Source organism: Condylura cristata, unplaced genomic scaffold (genome assembly GCF_000260355.1).
Source record: "Condylura cristata isolate star-nosed mole 26May11 unplaced genomic scaffold, ConCri1.0 scaffold00024, whole genome shotgun sequence".
In the NCBI taxonomy this organism is placed as follows: domain Eukaryota; kingdom Metazoa; phylum Chordata; class Mammalia; order Eulipotyphla; family Talpidae; genus Condylura; species Condylura cristata.
In genome coordinates this window covers 979,184-1,002,879 of record NW_004567125.1, presented here as the reverse complement: position 1 = coordinate 1,002,879, position 23,696 = coordinate 979,184, and the positions used below count along the sequence as shown (strand labels likewise).

General features: G+C 60.9%; 1 protein-coding gene across 2 annotated transcripts; it reads left to right on the top strand.

Moving 5' to 3' along the window:
* Positions 1-1,393: 1,393 nt before the first annotated feature.
* RASA4B (RAS p21 protein activator 4B) lies at positions 1,394-23,690 on the top strand. 2 transcript variants are annotated; one of them, XM_012729246.1, is made up of 22 exons: positions 1,540-1,557; positions 5,129-5,172; positions 6,009-6,065; positions 7,484-7,597; positions 8,107-8,168; positions 9,312-9,441; positions 11,239-11,320; positions 11,818-11,949; positions 12,115-12,206; positions 13,318-13,435; positions 13,664-13,814; positions 14,076-14,140; positions 14,434-14,546; positions 14,763-14,955; positions 15,155-15,292; positions 15,700-15,844; positions 15,931-16,100; positions 17,561-17,698; positions 18,746-18,881; positions 20,082-20,202; positions 23,109-23,173; positions 23,292-23,690. In XM_012729246.1, exons 4-22 carry the CDS (start codon positions 7,578-7,580, stop codon positions 23,408-23,410), a joined length of 2,190 nt encoding a protein of 729 aa, XP_012584700.1. In that variant the 5' UTR covers positions 1,540-1,557; positions 5,129-5,172; positions 6,009-6,065; positions 7,484-7,577; the 3' UTR covers positions 23,411-23,690. The 2 variants fall into 2 exon arrangements, with proteins under 2 accessions (XP_004688329.1, XP_012584700.1); XM_004688272.2 differs by lacking the exon at positions 5,129-5,172 and having other exon boundaries at positions 1,394-1,557.
* Positions 23,691-23,696: the final 6 nt, after the last annotated feature.

The following is a 23,696-nucleotide window of genomic DNA, read 5'->3' as shown; positions in this document are numbered from 1 at the left end:
TTTTCATACAAATAAGCTGGCTCGCCAAGATAAAGTGAGTGAAGCTGTAAATACAACCAGTAAGCTTCTCTGTGTGTGCATGTGTGTGTGTGTGTGCGTAAACCATGTCTGCTGAGGCACTGTAGGTAGAGACTGTCTTCAGAATGATGCACATGGAAGAGTAGGTATCTTGGGGAGGGAGTTTGTGAGAATGAGAAAGAAGAGACTGACATTTCATGGAAAGCATTATGAGCCTTGAATAGCTTTTGAATTTGCTCCAGTGTGCATGTGGTGTATACAGAAGAAAATAAAAAGAGCAAACAGACAGTACTAGGAAACAGAACCTGTGCTAGGCACTCCACCCTCCCACTCTTCACCCCGCATCTCCTGGGTGCGTGTGGCAGGTGTCACTGCTGCCTCTTTGGAGGTGATGCTTAACATTGAGAAACTGCCTACCTGTCACCCAGCAGGGCACGGCAGGGCTGGCTGAGTGGCCTGTGCCAGGTCCTGCACTATGACCTCTAGGTCTGGGAGGCGAACTCTGAAGATGGACGACTCTAGGAGCTCAGCTCTGGGAAGTCTCCAAGACCCCAGGTCATGGGGCACCGAAGAGGCCAAGTGTAGCCCTCTTGGGCTACACTTGGGGCCAGCAGTGTGACCTCCAGCAAGTAACTTTCCCTGTGCTCCTGAGCTCCATCCAGGTCCGTACTTCAGAAGCAGTAGGAGGAGTAAAGGAGGTGACAGCTGTTAAGGCCGCCACTCCCAAGCAGGTTCTCAAATATAATCCAGGCATTTCAGATTTGAATGGCCCAGTCCCCAAAGACCTGGCTGCCCTAACTCTCCCTGCCTTCTGGGTCCAGGCCACTCTAACACAAACATTCCCATTATTTGCTAAGTTCGCCTGATCTTTTCTTCATTCGGTGTACTTGTGCACAGGGCCTCCCGCGCAGCAGGCTCAGGTCCCAGGGAGGTCCTCCTAGCAGGGACCCCTGCAGTATCCACAGCCCCGCCCCCCACATTTGCCTAAGTCACCCCACACACACTCGGGGTCACAGCTCCCGTGAGCCTGGGTACAGCATTTCGGATCATGCCAGCTGCCCACACACGTACCATAGGCACCAAGCCTCCTGGCCTAAAGGGCTCCCCTTGTCCCACCGCTCCGGCCAGCGAGCCCAGAGACCACCCGGCGCCAGTGCCTCGGAGCAAGCTCCTCCCCTCCCCTGCCCTGTACAGCCAATGAGCGCCTCCGCCAGGGCTGGCCCCGCCCAACCCTGGGAGCCTGGCCACTGATTGGCGTGCCCGCGAGCACTACCCCCCCCGCACGTGGGGCGGGGGCGGGGGGGTGAATGAAGTGGAAGCGATTTCTCTGCCCCCCCACCCCCGCGTTTACCTCCCCCGCGGGTGAGGCCCGCCCCCCGCGGCTCCCAGTGCTGCGCCCGACAGCCGGCTGCCCGCTGCACTGGACCCTGGCGTCCTGCTCCCCTGTGCGGGGACCTCGAGTCGCGGACCCGCTATGGCCAAGCGCAGCTCGCTGTCCATCCGCATCGTGGAGGGGAAGAACCTGCCAGCCAAGGACATGTGAGCTCGGCGGTGGGTGGGAACCCCAACTTTCCAGGGAGGGGCGCTGCCCCTTATCCCTGACCTTCCCGGGGTCCACCGGTCCGCCTAGTAGTAGAGCATGGGCTAGAATATGACTTGTGGACGTGGTAGGAGACTGGCAGAGACGTGGGAACAGTGAGAACATTTGTTGTGACCACCAAGCACTGGGCAGGGGGTGACAGTTACTCTCTGTGAGAGCCGGCATGGAGGAGGGGGTGGGATCTCTGCCGGTGCAGGGAGGGAGTGGGTGGGAGGCGGTTTGAGGGAACAGGAGGTGTTTAGAGGGGAAGGGGCTCCATAGGGCCGTATCAGGGCATGGGGAAGCCAGCCATCACTGGGCAGACTTGCTGATCAACTGCGGGGGTGTGGCTGGAGGGAATGGGAATGCCCTGTGCAGATGAGGGGTCTTCCCCAGCAGCTCCAGAGCCCTTAGGACTCTGAAGGGTGCACCTCATGTGAATCTGCAGAGGAAACCTGGTGTGAAGAGGGCAGAACTAGCCGAGAGGCCAGGCAGGACCCCTGCAAGTTGCTGAGCAGGGGCGATGGTGCTGAGTGGAAACTGCTCCTCAGCCATGCCCTCAACCCTCACAGCCAGCCCTGCAAGGCATTCATTCTATTTTACAGATGAGGAACCCCCAACTCAGAGACCCGACTGGCAGGCCCCAGGTGACAGCGAGGGCTTGAGTGTCTGGCATCTAGGGCTTTCCCTGGCTCCTGGACAGATGTGAGGTTTCAGGAATCCTGGTCCACCTTCTCAGTAGGTCCCAGTGCTGAGCGGTTCTGTCTGACCTTGTTCCAACAGATTCCCTGTCACCAAAGCCTCAGTTTCTTTCCCCTTCCATTAGCTAGAGGTCTGAATTACTCTCCAGTAGGGTGGGTGGAAAGCTTAACGTTGGAGGGGTATTGGCTGCTTTGGGGATGCTGCCAGGGGAAAGGGATCTGGAAGCAGCTTGGGCTCCTAAATGTGCTGGGCTGAGCCTCCCTGCTCCCCACCAGCGGCTGCCTCAAGTGGGCTGCTGGATGCCAGGAGGAGGCAAGTCTGGGAGAGCCATGCAAGGGAGTGGGGAGGGCAACTCTCTTACACACTTACAATGGCCCCAGTAAGCTCCCCCCACACACACACACACTCACAGCACTCTCACAGTGCCAGAAGCAGTTCCAGTTCAAGGCCCCCTGGGCCTGATGAGGCCAGGCTCTGCAGTTGCCATGGCAATGGGTGAGGGTGAGGGAGGGGCTGGGCGTGCTGTCTCTAGGTGGGTTTCTGTGCTAGGGATGGGGTTAGGCAAAACCGGGAATGTGGTGTCGGGGTGGAGAAGCCAATGAGCTCTGAGGAGGGCCTTGGTCTGCACTCTCAGCCTGGAAGCATCCCCCAGGCTGGCACTGCGAACTGGGTCAGCGTGGCCTCCTCTGGCTGGTGGTGGCAGGGAGGAGCAGCCCCCCCCCCCTGCCCCTGGCTGCTGCCTCCCTCCCAGCCCCGCCAGGGTCCAGGTGCCTGGCTCCAGGCTTTCAGCAGCCCAGGGCAGTGGAGCTGTAAGGTGTGCCCACTGGGAGTCAAGGTGCTTGGTTCCCTACCCAGCCCTGCCTCTGCCTAGCTGTGGGGGTGGGGTGGGGGTGGGGAGCTCTGCACAGTGCCACCACCCCCGGACTCCCAGTCCTGTAGGCTGTGCCCCTGGAGTCTCTTTCCTTGCCCCTCTGGTCTGCTGCCCACTCACGACCCCAGTCTCCTTTCTGCTTGCCTTCCCACCGTAGCTGGTGCACACAGCTCTGACATGTCAACAATCTCTTAAGCCCAGCTGTGCCCCCTCAGCCCCTCACATTTGGGCAGCTGCCCCTCACTGCCCGGCTTTTGCACAGATGGAGCTGTTTTCCAGTGCCCCCTTCTCTGTCCTCCAGAAAACTCCTACTCAACCTTCAGGACCCCTTTCCGACTTCTGCTCTCCAGGGTTTTCCCTAGTGCCCTATGGCAGGATTCAGTGCCCCCTTTCCTGTGCCCTCCCACACTTGGGGTCAGCTGGAATTAGGACAAAGCCCTCGGTAGCAATTTCTCCTTCCTGGGCTTCCTGCCTCACACGACTGAGGGCAAGAACATGACTCATTCGTCTTGGCATTCTGGGTGCCCTGAGGAACACCCAGTGCAGGGTAGGCATTGAAGACCTTTCAGTTTCGCCCTCTTACTAGCCCTAGGCATAGAAAAGCTGAGTCTGCAGCTGGCGAAATAGGCTCAGGGTGTGGGAGTCATTTGCTGAGGCCATGAAACAGATAGTGGAGAAGTCAGATTTCAAACCCACTCTGTTGCTTCTGGCCACAAATCCTAGCTGGAGCGAGGGTGCAGGCCTGCTGTGAACATGACCAGGGCCACAGGAAGCGTGTGGCTGCAGGGGTGCAGACCTCAGGAGGCCCTCCTAAGCGCAGGGGTGGCGTCAGCCTGCCCCCTCATTGGCCCCCAGCCTGCTTCCTGAGCAACAAACAGCCCTTCCAGTTGGAGGTGCACACCTCTGAGTTCAGGAGGCTCGCCACCTCTCACCGCGGCTCAGATTGACTGAGAGGGGAGTTGTCATACAGCTGCCACCTGCCTCCCAGCCACTTTAAGAGTCTTTAGTCCTTTTAAGGGCACAGAGCACAGCTGTGCCCCCTATGCCAGAGCTGAGCCTGGCGGTTCCCATCATGCTTCCTCCCACCATCTCCCATCCTTGGGTGCCTGGATCAGCTGGACTGGAGCTGAATGTTGTGGTGGCTGGTGCCCCACTGGCTCCCTCACTGAGTGGCCCTGGGGACGGACCCGGGGCTATTTCGAGGTTTGCTCTGATCCTCCCCCTTCTACAGCCTGGAAACTGCCAAGGCCCTAAATATAGAGGCCCTGCAAGTAGCCAGACTGGGCCAGCAGCTTGAGGAAGTAGAAGTGGACAGGGGAATTGCCCAGGGAGCTCCTTAGGGTGCAGGGCACAGGCCCCAGCAGCTGGCTGGGCCCCATAATAGGGCCCAGGTCCTTAGATCTGGCCTTAGCCTACTCTTGAGACTGTCTGCTCACACCCCTCTGATCCAGCCACCCGGCTCCTCACTGTCCCTGTATGCCCAGATCTGTTCCCACCTCCAGGCCTTGCCCACCTTGTGCCCTGCCTGCAACATGAGCCCCAAGCCTCAGTGTTCATTCACAGATTCAGTCATTGAGTGAGAACTGAGCGGTGGACAGTGCTGGACTCACTGGATAAACAAGAGGCTTGCTGCCCCCAAGCCAGGAAGCAGGCCAGGGCAGCGGGGCCCAAGGGTGGGGGTGCCCACATCAACAGCTCCCTCCTTCCTCTGACCTCCTTGTTCCAAAATCTTGGCAGCCAGCTCCTGCGCATTGTTACCCAGCCCAGCCCAGGGCCTGCTTGCTCACAACCTGGAGTTCCCTGCCTTGGGTGGTGGGGTGCAAGCGATGGTGTTCCTAAAGGGCTGCCTGAAGGAGATGGCTCTTAAATGATGGAGAGAGGGGCAACAGACGGAGGCGCGAGCAGTCTCAGGCTAGCATCCATTCAGCACCTCTGTAACTTGCTTCACATCCCGTCAGGGACCCAGGCTGACGACCTGCGGGCTGGCGTTATGGCTGTGCAGGTGGGTCACCGAGTCTGGAAGACCCTCTCCCTTAGTTAAGAACCTTTGGAGGTGCTTGTTGGGAGCTGTTTCCTTCCCCAGAGGAGCTCCTTCTGTGAAGGGAAACAAAGCTTGGAATTCCCCAGCCTCCAAAAGCAAACACTTCCTTTTTATGGCTACTGGGCCTGCAGGGCACTTCTGGAGACAGTCCACGCCCCTCGCCACCCCCTGCCTCAGTGCCAGCCCCGTGTCAGGCTGGAGGCTGCTCTCAGTCCTCAGAATTCCCCACCCCCCATTGAAGCAGGTGGAACTGACCTGCCCTGGGTTTGTTTTCCACATTTGTTCGTTTACTCATTCATTCATCCATTCAGCAAACACTCACAGGGCCCTGTCTTGTGCCAAGCCCCTCCCAGCTCCTGGGGACACAGAAGTGGTCCCCACCCTCAGTAGCTTCTAATCAGGTAGGGGAGGCAGCTGATGAGAGTAGCCGTACTGGGGTGGAGGGAAATTCTCTGGTGAGCAAGGGGCTGCAGCGGGGACCTGACTCGGTGTCTGGGGTGGGAGGGCTGAGGCAGGAGGAGTGGGAGGGTCGTGGGGGCAGGAGGAAGAGCAGCCGCCTTCCCCAGCTGAGGGGACAGTGGGCATCCTGCCTCCCCTGGGGGGACAGTGAGCAGCCCTGCCTCCCACAGTGGGCAGCTCCTGCCTTTCCTTGCCAACGCTCCCGGGCTGAGGGAGTTGTTTTGGGCTCCCACCCCAGGACCCAGCGTTGACTGTCCTTTACCTGGAGTCACTGAAGGAGGGGCGCAGCTTGGGCAGCCCCCCCATTCAATCAGCACCCCCCCCGGTGTCTCTTACAGTAATGGCAGCAGTGACCCCTACTGCATCGTGAAGGTGGACAGTGAGCCCATCATCAGGTATCGCCCCAGGAGTGAGGGCTGGTGTGGTGGGGTCCCTTCCTCCCAGGGGTTCCCACTCACATACCTGGGGGTTGGAAGGGAGTGTAAAATTTGAACAGAGATGGGGTTAGCCTGGAGCATCCAATTTCCGGGCCCCTCCCGCTCACCCCTATCATGCCCTGAGCCCCTAACCCCTGTCCTAATTACTCTTCGGGGGGCTGGGCTCCCCCCCACCCCCCAGGGCTCTCACCCACTTTGTTCGTCAATAATCCTTACAGCCCCAAGAGAGACAGAGGAGGAATGGGGGCGGGAAGTAACACTTGTCACCTATGGCTTGTTAGGTCCAGCCCCGTGCCCAACCTTTTCCAGAGTATCTGATACTTACAGTGAGCTAGATATGACATCATCAAGCCCGTTACTGATGAGGAAACTGAGGCTGAGAGACTAGTTCACTTGCCCAGGGTCACATAGCTAGTAAGTGGCAAAGCCAGGCTCAGACCTAAGGCTGGCTGACCCCAAAACCCGAGCGCCTTCCTTCTCCCCTCTCTGGTTTTCACTTGAACTCAGGGAGCACTCTCCCTCATGCCACGTGGCTGCTCCTGCCCAGGCTGGGCATCCCTAGCCTGTCCCCCTTCCTTGTCCTGACCGTTCCTCCCTCCGTGGGCTCCACAGTTTTGAGCAGTCTGTGCTGTTCGGACGCTTCCCTCACCCAGCATCACCTCCGTGCTGGTGGCCAGAACTGTTCATGGTTCTGCTCTCCTGCGTCCCACTGGACCACTAGCCAAGGCCTAGTGACTCACTTCTTTCTCCCTGCAAGCAAGCACCAGCCTTGTCCCCTGGACACTAAGGAGAGGGACGTGACAAACAGGGAAGCAGAGGCCCCAGAGTTTGTGACCTGTTGGGATGCAGCCTAAGCCCTCAGCTGAGTCCTTGATGGGGCCTGCAGCCTGCCCTGCCCACATACCCTGCTGGGCGCCGTGAGTTGAAGGCTGTGATTCTGGGAGTGTTGGTCAGAGTCGGGCGAGACCCTGCCCAAGTAAGATGCCTCTGGGTCAGGCTCCCAGGAGGACCGTCTGGCTGTAGAATCAGCGTGGCCAGCCCTGCCTGCACCTCCCATCTGTTCGGCGTCAGGAGCTGGGCCGAGACGGGGAGGCCGGGTTCTGCCACTGTCCTGCCGAGTGACTCGAGACCAGGTTCTGCCAAACTGCTCTCGTTTCTCCAGATGTGAAGTGGCCTGATAGATGCAGCCCGGAGCCCCGCCCAGGTCACAAGGGAGTGATTGTAGTGGACAGAGGGGGCTGGACAAGGAAAACCATCAAACAGCACGGCCACTTGTTTAAGGGATCGCAAGGGGAATGTGAGGAAAGGCTGGCTCGAGTCCCACAGCCTGGGGCCTGCCAGTGGCCTGGACAGGCGCTGAGGGTCCTCTCCTGTAGGTCAGCCACCGTGTGGAAGACCCTGTGTCCCTTCTGGGGTGAGGAGTATCAAGTGCACCTGCCACCCACCTTCCACACCGTAGCCTTCTACATCATGGACGAGGATGCCCTCAGGTGGGTGGCCCTACTCTTTAGCTGTGTCTGGACCCCACCATCTGCCCCTCCCTGGCCATTGCCCTGCTGGGACTGCTGGTCACATTGTATCCTCTGTGGCTTGGAGCAAGGGGGAGCCCCTGAAGGTTGGGAAGGGTGCAGGGCTGAGTGTGGGGTGTCATGTGTGTCCACCATGCTTGCACCCCATCCTATGTGGCCATGTGTGGGAATATACACCTTGTGCACTGTGCTGTGTGCTCATGGGGATTCAAGCTAGGAAGCGGGCTCTCAGAAAGCTTGAATGTGGCGTGTGTGTGGACACACAGCCCTGTGCAGAAGCTTATCACATGCCCACGAGTGTCCAGAATCCAGGGCCTACAGCAGGGCCATGGGTCCTGCTCCGGTAGGATCCTGTATATGACTGGAGTATTGACCCCCTGGCTCTCCCCAGGAGACCTAAGCTGGGTGGGAGGGGGGTCCCATGCTCCCTGTAAGCCCTGCCAAGCTCCAGCTCCATCTCCACCTTCCAGCCGGGACGACGTTATCGGGAAGGTCTGCCTCACCAGGGACACCTTGGCCGCACACCCCAAGGGTAAGCTCCCCAGGAGGGAGACCCCAGCCTGCCCCAGCCCCTTCCCCTCGATGCCATTCTGCCTGCCCTCACTGGTCTGCCCAGTCCCCAGTCTCCCCCTTCACTCAGAGATCCTTTCTCGAGGTTCCTTCAGGTCTCATGCTCATCCATGAAAAGTCATTTCTACATTCCCCAGAAAGTCCTGTGGCTATCTGCACCCCATCTCTGGGCCTTGGGGCCCATTTTGTCCCTGGGCTGGGACTGCATCCCCCACCCCAGACAAAGGCAGGACACAGTGGCAGGATGAGATGCCTCTGCAGGCGTCCATTGCTGTCTCAGAATTCCAGCAGGGAGCCGAGCCGAGGACAGTGGGGGACAGAGTCCAACCCCCTACCTCTGCCAGTCAAAAGAAAGGCCTGCACAGATCTGCCTCTGCTGCCTTGCTGGGGTACAGGCCCCTCCTCCCAGTCAAGCTGGCTCCTCTACGCCTGTGGGGCCCCCCAGCCTGGGCCCTGATGCCAGTCTGCCCTAAATCGGACTAGTGGAGCCGATGCTGGTGGAGGCTGGACAGCCCCTTAGATGATTCCTGGGCTTCTGACACTATTTGGAGGGGTAGCCTTAAGCTGCACTGCCTTCTCCGGGGTGAGTCTCCCTCTGCCAAGGAGGCATCAAATCTAGATATTCAGGGTCTGACGGCCCAAGCCCTGCAGGTGCCCCTGGAAAACACCTGCTCCTGTCTAGGAGGGAGGCGTGGGGGACGCTGCTGACTCACTGAGCCTCCTGGCCCCTGCAGGCCAGAGGCCGCTCCAGCCCATGGCCCAGCCAGCCCCTTCGAGCCTCTTGTCACTTCCCCACAGGGTTGGGCCCTCCTCTTGGCAGCCACAGGTGAGAGCCACTCCCTTTGAGGACAGAGAGGGCAGTCCCATGACAACTCTGGATCGGGGTGACCAAATGTGACCTGCATGGCACAGTGACAGTAGGGGTCCTGGTGTCATCAGACTTGAATTCCAATCCCTGCCCTTGCAACTGCTGTGCTCAGCTTCTGAGCCTCAGTTTCCCCATCTGTCACAGGGGTAACTTGAGATGGTGGAGGGACCACGTGGTGCCTGGTGGGGTTGAGGGCAAGGGGGTGAGGGGAGCCCTGGCTGAGCCACAGTCCCACAGGTTTCAGTGGGTGGGTGCACCTGATGGAGGTCGACCCTGATGAGGAGGTGCAGGGCGAGATCCACCTGCGTCTGGAGGTGATGCCGGGTACCCGCGGCTGCCGGCTGCGCTGCTCAGTACTGGAGGCCAGGTGAGATGTGGGGGGCCGGTGGGGGGCAGTGAGCGGCGAGAAAGTGGAGACACCACCTTAGATGTTGGGCCTTCTGGTCCCCACCCCACCTCCCAGCACCTACTCCCATCCCGAAGATTGGGGGTGTTTCCTGGGTGACCCATTCAGAAGGACTTGCGCATTAGGGGGCCAGAAGGTATTCCAGTGATGGAACTGGGGCATGATAGAGCAGTGGGTGAAGGGGGTCTCAACCCTGGCCGTGCACCCCTAATACCAAAACTGGGCTTTCCCTGGGTTGAATGCCAATATGAACCTGACCTGGTGTGTGTGTGTGTGTGTGTGTGTGTGTGTGTGTGTGTGTGCGCGCACCTGGGTGGTTGTGGGCGGACGGGGGTGGGGGCGAGGAGAAAGGAATGGAAAGAGTTGCTGAAAATCTCTATGTGGGAGCAGTGCGGTTCTTGGATGGGAAGAGCCAGTGGCCTGGATGGGAAGGTGGGCACTGGCCCTGTGTGCCTGAGTCACCTGTGACCAGGCACCCCTGCCCTGGGTATTTTTAGCCACAGGCTCCACTCCAGTCTAGGCGTGGGTGTGAGTCACCTAATGCAAGAGAAGTGCCTTCCTCTCTGGCTGAAGCCTTCTCAGGGTTCCTAGCCGCCTCTGGGGTGGGAGGGCAGCCCCGCCTCACCTCGGGCCACCCGCACCCTGAAGGAGCTGAAGGAGGGCGCTCACGCCCCAGGGAGACGCTCTCCTGTAATGAGGACTGTGATGAGGACTGTGGCCCCAGCTCTAAATTCTGTCTCGGGCTGGAATGGGAAGTGACGTAGTCGGATGGAAATGGTCAGCTTCAGGCCGTGCCACGGTCACACCCTCAGAATCGCCACCCACGCCAGCCGCCCCTGCTCACCCACTTCCTCCATCCTCGGCCGCTCACCCGTGACTATTGGGGACATGTAGCTGAGCCGGCAGCCACCACCTAGCAAGGCCCTGGTGGAGGAGGGGTCTGTGCAGGCCTTTCTTTTGACTGGCAGAGGTGGGGGGTTGCAATCTGTCCCCCACTGTCCTCAGCTCAGCTCCCTGCTGGAATTCTGAGACAGCATAAGAAGCTGCCTTTGCTGCAGAAAGAGAAAGAACATTCCGTCCCCTTTCTGGGCAGGCCCTCAAGGCTGAGCTCTGGGATTGTGAGACAGCAGTGAGGGACAAAGAAAAGCAGACAGGAGAGCCTTAAAACTTCAAATACTGAAAAGAGCAGAAAATAACACAGCCGATGGAAGCGTGGTGGGTGGTGTTCTTCCACAAAGGGCTCTAGTCTTGGGGTGCGGCGCCCACATCTGGGCTCCATCTGTGGAGCGAGGGCAGGACGATCCACTGGGGCTACTCACCCAGGTCCTCCCAAGGAGGGGATGTTGCAGGGACAGGCCTCCCGGAAATCCACGTCTCCTCTATGGCTTATGTTCTCCATTTGGCCAGAAAGAAACTGAAGCCCTCTGCTTATGGGGGCACAGCCAGCCTGCCCCTGCTCACCACACCGCCTCCCCAACCTCCAGAGCTGGCGCAGCATCTCCCCTGCTGTGGCCTAATAGGAAGGAGCTGTGGCCTGTACCTTGAGGGGTCCTCGGCCTGGTGTGCGTGACACATGGGGGCCGGGGGCTGAGCACTGTGGGGATCAGTCAGGGAGAGGCGCTGTCTGCTGTCACCCAGCTCGCCAGGGGCAGGACAAGCCTCTCTAGCCTGGTGTGGTCACTCACAGAGGTGGGTGACAGCCTGAGGGGGGAGGGGCTTGGGTGACAGGTCGCTGTTCTATCCCGCACCCTCCCTCAGGGACCTGGCCCCCAAGGACCGGAATGGCGCATCTGACCCCTTTGTCCGAGTGCGCTACAACAGCCAGACACAGGAGACCTCGGTGAGGAGCCTGTGGGCGGGGAGGGCCAGCGGGGAGGGCCTTTGTGGGCCCTGCTGCCCACCAGTGCTCACCATCACCTAGGATCAGGCCGGGTCCGCCTGTCACAGAGGGGGCTCGGGAAAGTGGGTGGCCTCTCTGAGGGTGCAGAGGGCCCTACTGGCTAGACCATCCCCCGGGCTCCTCTGCAAAGCCCGCCAGCTGCCCGTGCTGCTTTCCTGGCCTCTGGGGAGCAGGACACGGACACCTGGTTCTCAGTATCATCTGCTCCTTTTTTTGCTGCGTGACCTTGGACCAATGCCTTACCCACTCTGGGCCTCAGGTTCCCTACTTGGGAAACAGGGGGTGGGTTCTGAAAGGAAGGTTTGCCCTCTGCTGTTGCAGGCTTTCTGCCGGAACCCAGGAGAGGAGGGTTCCGGCAGGGAACCCAAAGGTGGCTCTGAGGAAGCCCTGGTGGAGTCAGCCCCTCTCTCCCACTCCCCCACCCCCTTTCTGGGCAGGTAGTGAAGAAATCACGCTACCCACGCTGGAATGAGACCTTCGAGTTTGAGCTGGAGGAGGGGGCCGCGGAGACACTGTGCGTGGAGGCCTGGGACTGGGACCTTGTCAGCCGCAACGACTTCCTGGGCAAAGTGAGCACCTGCCTCCGCCATTCACTTGCCACCTTTGGTGTCCGGCCTCCATTCTCCAGAGAAGGCACTTAGGGGGCCTGCGACTCCCCAGAACCAGCAGATCCACCGTTATCCCCCGCCACAGCTCAGGGGCTCCCCAAAAGTATTCCCTTGCCCTGGCCCTAGGTGGTGTTCAACGTGCAGAGACTGAGGGCGGCCCGGCAGGAGGAGGGCTGGTTCCCGCTGCAGCCTGACCCATCCAAGACGAGGCGGCCGGAGTGAGTGTGGGGACGTGGCTGCTGGCCCTGTGTCCCGGGAGGCTGGCCCGCAGGCAGGCCATGGGCTGGCCAGGGTGGGGCCGGGAGCACGCTTCCCTGTCAGGCTGGATCCACCTCCTCACCCTTCCCACAGTACAGGTCTCCTGCTTTCAGGAAGATCCCGGAGTGAGCCTGAAGACCTTTCCCTTTCAGGGTTTCTCTGCAGACCTTAGACTAGAGTCAAGTCCACAGAGCTCTGAGTCAGTGCCCCTGAAATGTAGCTCTGACTTCCCCAAGCTTCTCTGGGGATAGGGCAGCCCGGTGAGATACAGGACGTCCAGTTAAAAGTGCATTTCAAATAAACAATGGATACTTGAGACAAGCTTACATTAAACTATGCAGATTTAGCTGGGTGTCTTGTATGTATTTGGTAAATCTGCCAGCCCTAGCAAACCAGCCAGCCCCCCGGCCTTGCCCACCACACAACCAGAAGTGCCCCCCTCGTGGGTGACTCAGCTCTGTCTTCTGCAGGAGCTCCCATCCCCACCCTCAACAGGACAGGGCAGGGTGGACAGCTGTGCCTGGTGCCAAGGCATGTCCGAGGGCCCAGCCCAGGGCTGCTCCTGAGTGAGGTCACACGTGGAGCAGCAGCACCTGAGCCGTGCTGTGGGAGCGGGGCCCTGAGGGAGTTAAGCCCTGGCCAGTGACCTCAGCAGGGTGGGGCAGGGCAGGGGAGCTTGGGGTAAGAGCTACAGTGGCAGGTTGCTTACTCTGCTTGAGTCGGCTTCCCCTGGAAGGTTGTGAGGCCTCTTGGGGATTTGCTTCCAAGGTAAAGCTAATGTGTGAAGGACCTGTTATGTGGGAGTCTCAGGCTCGGGTCTGGGACGGCATGTCCACAGGCTCAGAGCCCGCGGGGCCTCGCGGTGTCAGGGAGCCAGGCCTTGAAGACGGATGGCGTTCCCATGAGTGTGGAGGCAGGCCCTTTTCCAAAAAAGCAGTGGCATGGGCGAAGGATGGGAGTGGCACAGTGCCAGGAACCTGAGCCGCCCCCCAGGAGAGGATGGGAGCAGTGGGGAGGCCGCCGGCGGGGCGGCCTGGGGCCCTGGCAAGGGGTCATGGTTGCCTGTCCCAGGGGCAGCCTGGGCTCCTTGCAGCTGGAGGTGCGGCTGCGGGATGAGACGGTGCTGCCTTCCTGCTGCTACCAGCCCCTGGTGCAGCTGCTGTGCCGTGAGGTGAAGCTGGGCACCCAGGTGAGGGGGCCCCTGGGGAAAGGGAGGGTCCAGGGGTAGTGGCCGCCCTCCCTGTCTTTCTCAGTTCTCTCTGCAAAACAGAAAACCGTTCTCAGGTTGGTAAGGAATGAGCCAGTGCCCCGGGCCCCTTGCCAGCCCATGGGAAACCCACCCAGCCGGGACCCTGAGGTCCTCAGGGTAAGGACCGGGGGTCACTGTGTGCCCTCCTGCCTGTGTTGCTTCCCGCAGGGTCCAGGGCAGCTGATCCCTCTCATCGAGGAGCTGACGAGCACAGAGTGCCGCCAGGAAGTGGCCACCAACCTGCTCAAGCTCTTCCTGGGGCAGGGGCTGGCCAAGGACTTTCTGGACCTGCTCTTCCAGCTGGAGCTGGGTCGTACCAGTGAGGCCTGGGAGGGGCGGCCTGGCTGAGGGATGGCAAAGAGGGGAGCGAGGAGCCGAGGGTCCCAGAGATGCAGGGAGAAACACAATTAGGAGGGAAAGAGCAAAACGCAAAGGGGGACAGTGGGTTGGGAGGTGGCGAGACTCAAGGACAGTGCCGAGGGGCCCCAGGGCGAGACTCCAGGACAGTGCCGAGGGGCCCCAGGGCCCTCGGTGCTCCCCAAGGCCTTGTTCCTTTTCCAACCCCCTTCTCTGCTTGTAGATGAGGCTAACACCTTGTTCCGGAGCAACTCTCTGGCCTCAAAGTCCATGGAGTCTTTTCTGAAGGTGAGGTTATGTTTTGCAGATGAGAAAACTGAAGTTCAGAGAGGCCAAGAGACCAGCTGGAACTTGAGTTTAGGTCTCTGTCTCTGTCTAGGTGCTTTAAGTAAGGCTAAGAATTTCATCTCTGCCCCCTTCCTCCCACCTGCCTTCTCCCTGCTGCCCTTCTCTCCATTGCTAACCACCTTCCCGGTGTGCCCGGGCCCCATGGGTGGGCGCGGCCGACCCCTGTGCATGGGAGGCCGGCTTTGGCACTGGAGGTGCAAGACAGGATCCGTGCGGCTCGTGGTGGCCCCCAGGTGGCTGGGATGCGGTACCTGCACGGCGTTCTGGGCCCCATCATTGCCAGGGTGTTTGAGGAGAAGAAGTACGTAGAGCTGGACCCCAGCAAAGTGGAGGTCAAGGATGTAGGGTGAGTCGGGTGGGGGTCACTGGGGCACGGGATGGGGACGGTGTTTCTGCAAGTGTACGGTTATGGTCCTTCATGTCTGGCCCACGTGTGCGTGGTCTGTGTGTCCCCCTCCCGGCTGATACGTTTCTGCATGTGTGTCTCCGGGAGCCGGGTCTGAACCATGCGTGCGGACACTGACCGCGCGGCCTTCTCCCGGGTCCGCGGGGGGCCTCGCAGGTGCTCGGGGCTGCACCGCACACCCACGGAGGCCGAAGTGCTGGAGCAGAGCGCACAGACGCTGCGTGCCCACCTGGGGGCGCTGCTGAGCGCGCTCAGCCGCTCGGTTCGCGCCTGCCCGGCGGTGATCCGCGCCACCTTCCGCCAGCTCTTCCGGCGCGTGCGCGAGCGTTTCCCTGGCGTCGAGCACGAGGTGCGCGCCCCGCCGGGGCCGCGGGGAGACGGGTGGGCCGCGGGCGGAGGGGCGCCAGGCCGCGGCGGGGAGGCGCGCGTCGCGACGCCAGGGGCGGGCCCGTGTCAAGGGGAGAGGAGGCGACTGCGCCAACGGGGGTGGGTTGCCGGGAGCCCAGGTCTGGGGGGCCTCAGCCCCCCATCTCGCTTGCCTCCCCCAGAACCTGCCCTTCATCGCCGTCACCAGCTTCCTGTGCCTGCGCTTCTTCTCTCCTGCCATCATGGCGCCCAAGCTCTTCCACCTGCGGGAGCGGCACGCGGACGCGCGCACCAGCCGCACCCTGCTTCTGCTGGCCAAGGTGCGGCCGGTGGGCGGGAGGGAGGCCCAGGCTGCCCGCTGCTGTGGTGAAGCCACTTCACAGTCTGCAGAGCATCCTCACAGTCACCCACTGTGTGCCCGGGCAAGGAGGCGAGAGCTGGCAACCTGCGGCCTGAATCGGGCCTTCCAACCCGCAGGCTGCGCACCTGCCTGGGGCCGTCCTGGTGGACTAAGTCAACAGAGTCGGCCCAAGTGATCTCACCTATCAGGCCCCAGAGGCTTCTGTGATGGGGCCGCCCTTGACCGAGTGATGGGGGGTGGGGTGCACAGTGAGCTTGGCGGTGGCCTCGGTCCCACAGCAGGAAGAGCACGATTTGGCAGAGGAGGGCCTCGTGCATGGCCACGCCCTGACCCAGCAGAGCCTGGCCCTTCCCGCTGTCCCCGCAGGCGGTCCAGAACGTGGGCAACATGGACACAACTGCATCCAGGGCCAAGGAGGCTTGGATGGAGCCCCTGCAGCCCACTGTGCACCAGGGCGTGGCCCAGCTCAAGGACTTCATCGCCAAGCTGGTGGACATTGAGGAGAAGGAGGGTGAGCGCAGCCCGGCCTCCTGCTCGGTCCGCCCCACCCGCCCTCGCCCTGGCCCTGGCTCCTGTCTCACCCTCCCTCCCTGGCAGAGCTGGACCTGCAGCGGATGCTGGGCATGCAGGCACCCCTGGTGAAAGAGGGGCCGCTCTTCATCCACAGAACCAAGGGCAAGGGCCCCCTCATGTCCTCCTCTTTCAAAAAGCTTCACTTCTCCCTCACCACAGAGGCCCTGAGCTTTGCCAAGACACCCAGCTCCAAGGTGGGTGAGGAGGGAGGTGGGCCAGGGGGGCTCGGGTTAGAGCACCCTGGAAACTCGTGTCCCCTAAGTCCGAGCCCCCGCGAGGGCCTGCGAGGGTCGGAGGAGAGGCAGGCAGGGCCGGCCTGCTGTCAGCCGCAGGGGCACCTCAGACGGATGCGAATGCTCCTTCACCCAGGGAGCGTGGGCAGGCAGGGGCGGTGTGTCCAGCCTGGCCCCTCGGTCGGGGTGTGGAGCTGAGGGCCACTTCTCAGAGACAAGGGAGACAGTTGCCGGGAGGAGCCCTCGCTTCTAGAGTCGTTTCCCTTGGGGTAGTGTCTCCGGCTCTCGGAGCCTTGGTCTGTAAGCCGGGAATAGTGGTCCCCGCTTGCCCACAGGGGATGGGGCGATCTCTCACAGGTCGGGGATGGGGCCTAGCCAGAGCCCTCCCCCGCCAGGCTGGCCTTCATCAGTGCTCTTCTCTCAAGAAGACATATTTCTTGGATGGGCCTGTTGAAACCCAGTTGGGCCAACGTGATGCCAGTCAGCCAGGCTCTGGGAGCAGTGTGCCAGGGGTGCCCTGCTCAGCCCTGAGCACCTGGGAGGGGCGGGGATGAGTGAAGAAGCTCCCTGGGCCGACACTCAGCCCAGGCCTCCTATTTTTCAGCTGCTTAGCCGTTCGCAGCTGCCCGGCCTGCAGGCTGCCTGGCATTTTCTACAGCATTTCAGCCTGGTGACCTGCCTAGCAGGGCCCTCGGTTCCTTTCCTCTGAGCTCGGCCCTCCTGAGCTGTGGGTGCAGCCGACCCTGGGCAGCACCGCTCCTGCTGTCGCCTGCCTCCTGCCCAGCATGGGCAACATCTTCTCTGGGCCGTCCCTTCTGTCCTCGGGGAGGCCCGACCCTAGGCAGCTCAGCAACGTCCTGGGGTCTCCCCACGGGCAGCACCAGGCGTCCCCACGTCTCCCCAGGGCAGCACTGCTCCTCTGTGGTTGCTGAGGCCAGCAGGGTGGTGGCTTGGGTGCCAGGCTGGGGCAGGCGCACATTGCCCCAGGGCCAAGGAGCCTGGCATCAGGTGGTGCTCAGATGCAGCTTTAGCACATAGCTGGGTGACCCTCAGGGATGTGCAGTTTCTCTGTCGCATTTGTATCATCAGACTTACGATGGTGGAGGGAGGACGAGGGCAGTGAATGTGAAGGAAAGGTATGAAACGGGTAACTGCCAGGTGGGGTCTGGGCTATAAGGGCACTGTCCCTGAGTCCTGGGGAGTGACCGGCGCCCAGAGGCGTTGCCGAGCCCAGCCCTCCCGGGAGTGGTAGGGCCAGAGGGAGGCCAGGCCCTTGCTGACACCTGCACTCTGCTCCTGGCAGCACAGACACTGGGTTACCCATGCCAGCCCCAGGCACTGCAGAAGGGGGCACTGAGGCCTAGCGAGAGCAAGCAGAGTGGCCCCCCGAGCCCTGACACCCCTTCTACTGTCTGCCCCAGAAAAGTGCCCTCATCAAGCTGGCCAACATCCAGGCAGCAGAAAAAGTGGAGGAGAAGAGCTTCGGCAGCTCGCATGTCATGCAGGTCATCTACACGGATGACGCAGGCAGGCCCCAGACCGCCTACCTGCAGTGCAAGGTGCAGACGTGTGGAGGGGCCCCTCCGGGAGGGGGTGCTGGGGGACCCTTCCAGGCAGGCTGTGATAAGGACGAAATCTGCTCCTTCCCGCCACATCAGGCACAGCGGGGCTGTGAGAACTGATGTGAGTCCAGTGGGGTCCGCCCCTGGGTGGGACCCCTGGAGGCCTCGCCCCGTCTCTGTTCGCACCGGCGTGTAGGCCTGTGTGTATCCACTGCGTGACAGGCGTGCCCGTGTGCACACTCTGGGGACTAGTTCACTGCCTGAGTTGGTACCATGTGTTATCCTCAGTCTCTGTGTGTGTCTCTGCTCTCAAGCCCCTTGTGCAGTCGCTTATGCAGCTAAGAAGTCCCATAAGTGCTCACTTCACATCTTTGGGAGGTTCTCAGAACCCCAGCTTTGAGGTAACGGCGTACAACAATGTGTAAAGCAAGCCCGTCCTCACATAATGTCTGCCTTTCACCATGGGCAGATTGTTTTTTCTCTACTTTTTCGTGAAGCAGCATTTGTTGAATGAAATGAAATGAAAGGGTCCGGAAGCACCTAGAAGCTCCCAGGCACTGTTCCAGATCTGGGGTACGGGCAGGCAAAACAGCCCGCCCTCTCAGAGCAAGGGAGCCCTCATGGGGCGCAGCGGGGACAGGGGGGCTGCTTTACAGAGGAAGGCCGGAGGGGGGCCTCTGACAGGTGGTGTTTGTGCAGGGGCCATGGTGAGGGGAAGAATCCTGGTCAGTAGGAGGCTGAGGCTGGACGGGACGTGGCCAGTTCCCTGGAGTGACGGTCCTACAGGTGGTGGCAGGTCACAGGGCTACCTACTGGACAGCACAGTTAGGGCACAGAATGCCCTCGGCCTTCCTGTTAGGGCAGGGCGCCAGTGGTGACTGAAGTCCAGGCCACGCTCTGCTGCCCGAGCCTTGTGCCCGGCGTGGGCCGCATCTGCGGGAGAGAGGGCACCTGTCCTGTTCACTCGGGGTGTCCGGTGGGCTGGGGAGCAGCGCCCCAGGGAAGGCGTGCTTCCTCATCGTGGCCACCCTCCACGCCCTGTAGTGCGTGAACGAGCTGAACCAGTGGCTGTCTGCGCTGCGGAAGGTGAGCGTCAACAACCCTGGGCTGCTGGGCACCTACCACCCTGGCGTCTTCCGTGGGGACAAGTGGAGCTGCTGCCACCAGAAGGACAGGACAGGTGGGCCCCTCGCCCTGCGTCCGTCCACGCCCCGTGTGCCGCGGGGACTCAGCTGAGGCCAGGCAGCCCCTGCAAAGGCCCGGGAAGAGCAGGCTCTGGGCCCAGGTGCTTGGAGATGGGGCCCACTGCGCCTGACCCTGACTGTGTGCCGCACAGGATGCATGAGGCATGAGAATCCTCGCTCGCGCCACTTAACCCCTCACGTCCCCAACTCATATGGGGAGCCCAGGGAAGGAGCTTCTTGCTGAGCCAGTGTTTGAAGAACACGAGGCGTTCTTGTGGGGACAGCTGGGGAGGGTGCCGAGTTCGCACACTTCCTTGCTGTCAGCTCGAGCTCTGACACCCGAGCTCTGAGTGTGTGTAAGTGCACCCTGGCCTTGCGCACTGGCGGGGCGCAGGGAGGAACCTCTAGAATGCTGGGTGATGAGGAAATGGCACGTCTGTGACCCCAGGCTGTGTGTGGGCCAGCCAGGAACATGGGCGGCTGGTGAGCACTTGGCATGAGGCTGCTGTGGCTGATGAACTGAGTTTTAAATTTTTTTTTAAGTTTTCACTGATTTTAAATAACCTCATGTAACCAATTTCTGTTGGTTAGGGAACTTAGAGAATATTCTCCCCTTGTCCCCACCTGCTTCATAAAACTCTGACTCCCCAGTCAGAGGAGACAGCACTTGGATCCCCAGCTCCAGGCAGGTGGTGGCTCTGTCCCCGGGGCCTAGCATGGTGTGGCCAGTGGAACCTGACCCCTACCCTGGCCCAGCCTGATGTGCCCAGTGGGGGTGAGGATGAGCAGTAGCGGCTCTTTCGAGGGTTATTGGACCTGCAGCCTCTGGCTGTAGCTGCCACGGGGGTGACCCTTGTCTTTGGTGCCCTGGGGCTCTCAGAATGAGGAGAGCCCGGTACCCCATTTTATGGGGGAGGAGAATGAGGGCGATACCTTTGCCAAGGCCATAAAGCCAGCAAGTGTCAGCCCAACTCAGTCCAAGGCACAAGTCCCCAACAGCTCACCCCACCAGACATGACATTTCCAGGCAGCGCCGGCTTCCTTCCAAACCTTCTAGAATGTTCCCCAGCGCCCCAGGTGGTTCCGCATTATGCCATGGCTCAGAGGCTGGGCCTCAGAATGATGCGCCTGAGTCCAGAGCGCTCCCTTTCCCGGAGCTCCCCCAGCACCTGCCCACAACGTCTCTCTGCCCCCAGATCTTGGCTGTGATAAGACCCGGTCACGGGTGACCCTACAGGAATGGAGTGACCCTCTGGACCACGACCTGGAGGCCCAGCTCATCTACCGGCACCTGCTGGGCGTGGAGGCCGAGCTGCGGTGAGGAGGCTGGAGGAGGCGGGGGGGGACAGAGGACTGGTCACTCCTGTCTAGTCAGACCCAGCACCTTCGCCTTCTCAGCCCATCGGGGCGGCGCTGCACCTCTGCAGGCCGAGGCAAGGTGTGGCTACCTCTTGCCTGTGCTGCTCTGCTCCCGCCTCTGCCCACGCATCTGCCCACGCTTCCCGTGGTGCCCTCAGAGTGCAGCCATTTACCGTTTTCCTCTCAGTGGTTCTCGACGCTGGCTCCAACTTAGAAAACACAGGATGCTTTTCAAAAACAGCTTTAAAAATCAGGATTCCTGGGCCCTACCCGTGGACTCAAAATTTCTGTAGGGGTGGGAGCGGGGCTGGGGCCCCGGCATGGGATACTGTAAAGCCAGGTGCGCCCCGGAGCACGGCTTCCCCTGCGCCTTCTCCCTCCTCTCAAGGCCTCTGGAGGGTCTCTGCCAGCGATAGCCCCGCTTCCCTGGGAGCTGCCGTCCAGCACCCTCCGGGTCGCCCTGCGGCCACCTTCCGCCTGACGGGGCTGCGTTATCAGCCCCCGGCCCTGCTTTGGCTCCCCCGCTCAGTGACGTCACCATCCTGCCACTTTGCTCCTGAACCCCACCTACCCGGGTCCGCCCTCCCAGGCCACACCAAGAAATTGCCCTTCGTCCTCCCCCTCATTTTCCAGGCTCCATTTGACTCCCCCTTTGTGTAAGCATGTGTTTCACAGCCACTGCATCCACTAGGAACTCTGTCCCCACTGAAGCAGGAGGTGGTGGAACCAAACCCAAACTCAAGCGACCTTGGGTTCAGGTGGTCCCCCCTGGGGACCCGTGCCGAGGTCCTGACACCCCCGCCCCACCCCAGGAGCGCCCCTGCAGAGCCGCTCAGCCTCCCCCCCCACCATCCCCCCTCACCTCCTCCAGTGTCCAGCCTCGCTGGCTGCGGCCCTCCCGTCCACGGCGCCTGCTGATGGCCCCTTGGCTGCCCTAACGTCAGCACACATGTGGGGACTTGAAACAGCAGGATTGATTCTGTCCGAGTTCTGAGGTCAGAAGAACAAAGTCGGTGTGAATGGGCTGGTGCCCCCCCCCCCCCCCCGCTTCTGTCCTCACGACACTGGCTTCTTGCTTTGACCTCGTCTCCGCTTCCAAAGACCCTGTGGTTGCAGTGGCCTTTCTCCGTGCCCTCCTCGCCCCCCAGTTCACGGCAGCCCCCCGGCAAGCCCAGCTCTTGGCTTAGCTCCTGAAACCCAGCCAGACCTCGCCTCTCCTCACATGTCTCCACCACGGTTCACCCACGTCAGGCCTCTGCAGCTCTCACGATCCACTGTGCACAGTCCTCAGAGCACCCCCCTCAAACAAAGTAGACCTCATTATTCCCCTGTTTAAGCCCCTCATGACTTCCCACGCATTTAAAACCCAGAGGCCTTCCCTGGGCCCTCTGTGGCCAGGCTGGCCTGCTGGACCCCCACCCCTCCCCCCACCGCCCCGAACCAGCTGCAGCTACCCTTGCCTTCTTGCGTCTCTGCCCGCCCCTCCCCCAGGCCCTCAGCACTTGCTGTGTCTTTGAGGCTTTTCCCTAGGGGACTTGTTCCCTCACCTGGTTCAGGCTTCTGCTCAAGTGCCTCCCAGTCAAAGAGGCCTTTCTCCCCCGCCGCTGTGACTGCAGCAGCTCTGGCTCTCGCTGATAGGTGCTGTTTCCTCCGTGCCCGTATGCCAGCTACACTGTGAGCCCCTAAGGGGCACCTCTGGTGTCTGCTGCACTAATCCCAGTACTGAGAACACAGCCTGCCCCTCCCCAGCTCCCTCAGTGAATGTTGAATAGGCAAGGGCAGAGGGTAGGGGGTGGCGTTTGGGCTACTCTGTAAGGATTACCTGGATCTGGAGAACAAGCCAGGGAAGGGCATAGTGGGCGGGCACCAGGGCCACATGGAGGAAAGGTCAGGTGATCACACCTGCGAGAAGCAGGTAAGCAGGCAGGCGGCCCCTCAGTGCCTAGAAGGCATCTAAGGGGAAGGAGCCTCTTGAACCCCGCTGAGGGACAGATCTCTCCCAGGACAGGTGCAGGAGACAGTCTGAAGTGCTGGGCAAGGAAACCTACTGAGGGACTTCGGGCCAGAGGCCACGCCTCCCTAGCTCGGAGCAGATGTTCCTGAGAGCTGCCCTCAGGACGCCCTGAAATGTCTCTGTTCCCATAAAGAGGGGCCTCTTTACCTGGTCAATTAAATCTAGGGGTTGTCAGGTTACCACTACCAGTTTTTCCAGGGCTTCCAGAAGCACGGGACAGGACTAGAGCAGTGAGGAAATTTCCCCTTCCCCTCTGGCTCTCCTTGGGTTGGTCGAGCCATTATTGTCAGACAACTTAGAAGAAAAGAATGAATGTGATTACATGTGTATGGAATGTCTTCGAATGCGAGAACGCAGACACTGGGGCAAATGGAACAAAATGAGTAGCCTGAGCTGGGGAGCAGGAGAGGGCCCAGGCAGCAGGGAGGGAGGAGCCAGACCAGATGCTCTGTAATTACCGTCTGCCCTGCCCCATGAACCAGTTTGTCCCACAGCAAGGTTCTTTCTGGTAAGAGTAACTGCCTCAAGTTCCATTCTTCTGGGTAGTTAAGGGAGTGTTAGAGTTTCTCATGCGCCAGCAGGGCACATGCCAAGTGATCTCTCCCAGGAAGACCTGTTCTAGAATTCTCGGGGAGGCCTATCGTTCAGTACCTTTTGTTGACCTACAGTTGGAGGGGTGCGGAAGATGAGAGGGAGAGAGAGAATGGCAGGTGACCAGCCCCAAGACCCGGACCCCTGTTTCCTCCTATAGCTAGCCCCGCTTCTGGCCCCTCCGGCTCGGCAGGCCCACAGTGGGTCACTCTGCCTTGATAGCAAGAGCACCCAGAGCCTGCCCTGTCTTCCCCCACAGGGAGAAGCACCGGAAGCTGAGTGCAGGGACAGAAGCAGGTTCTGAGCACAAAGACCCTGGTGAAGGTAGGTGTCTCCCACCTGGACTCGAGGTGACCTAATAAGCCTTTTGCAGGGTGCTCTGGGAAAGATGCTGGGAGGTCAGACCCTGCCTGCTCTGCCCTCACTCCACGTGTGCCTCCAGCCCCCAGGGACCCACTGGCCGAGCTGCTCCAGGTGTTACAGGCCCTCCGGGAGGCCCACAACAGTCCTGCTGGCTGCCTGCACACAGAGCCAACCCGCCTCCCGGAGCTGCAGACATGAGGCCTGCCCCAAGCTGAATCCTCATCAGGTGCTTGGAGACTCCAGTGCATTCTGGGCCCTTTACCTCATTCCTTCTCATTGGGGTGCAAGGCCTGGATCTCCCTTCAGTGTAGTGAATTGAGGGAAGCAGTGACTGGGCTGTCTAGCAAGCCAGAGCTGACCAGATTTTAGTCTTCTGTGGCCCGCCAGAAGTCTCTAGGGGATTCTGGGCCTCCGACTTCTCTGAGGACTGACTGCTCCTGCAGCCATTGTTCCTGCTAGGTCAGGCCCCTCCCCCACTCCTCCC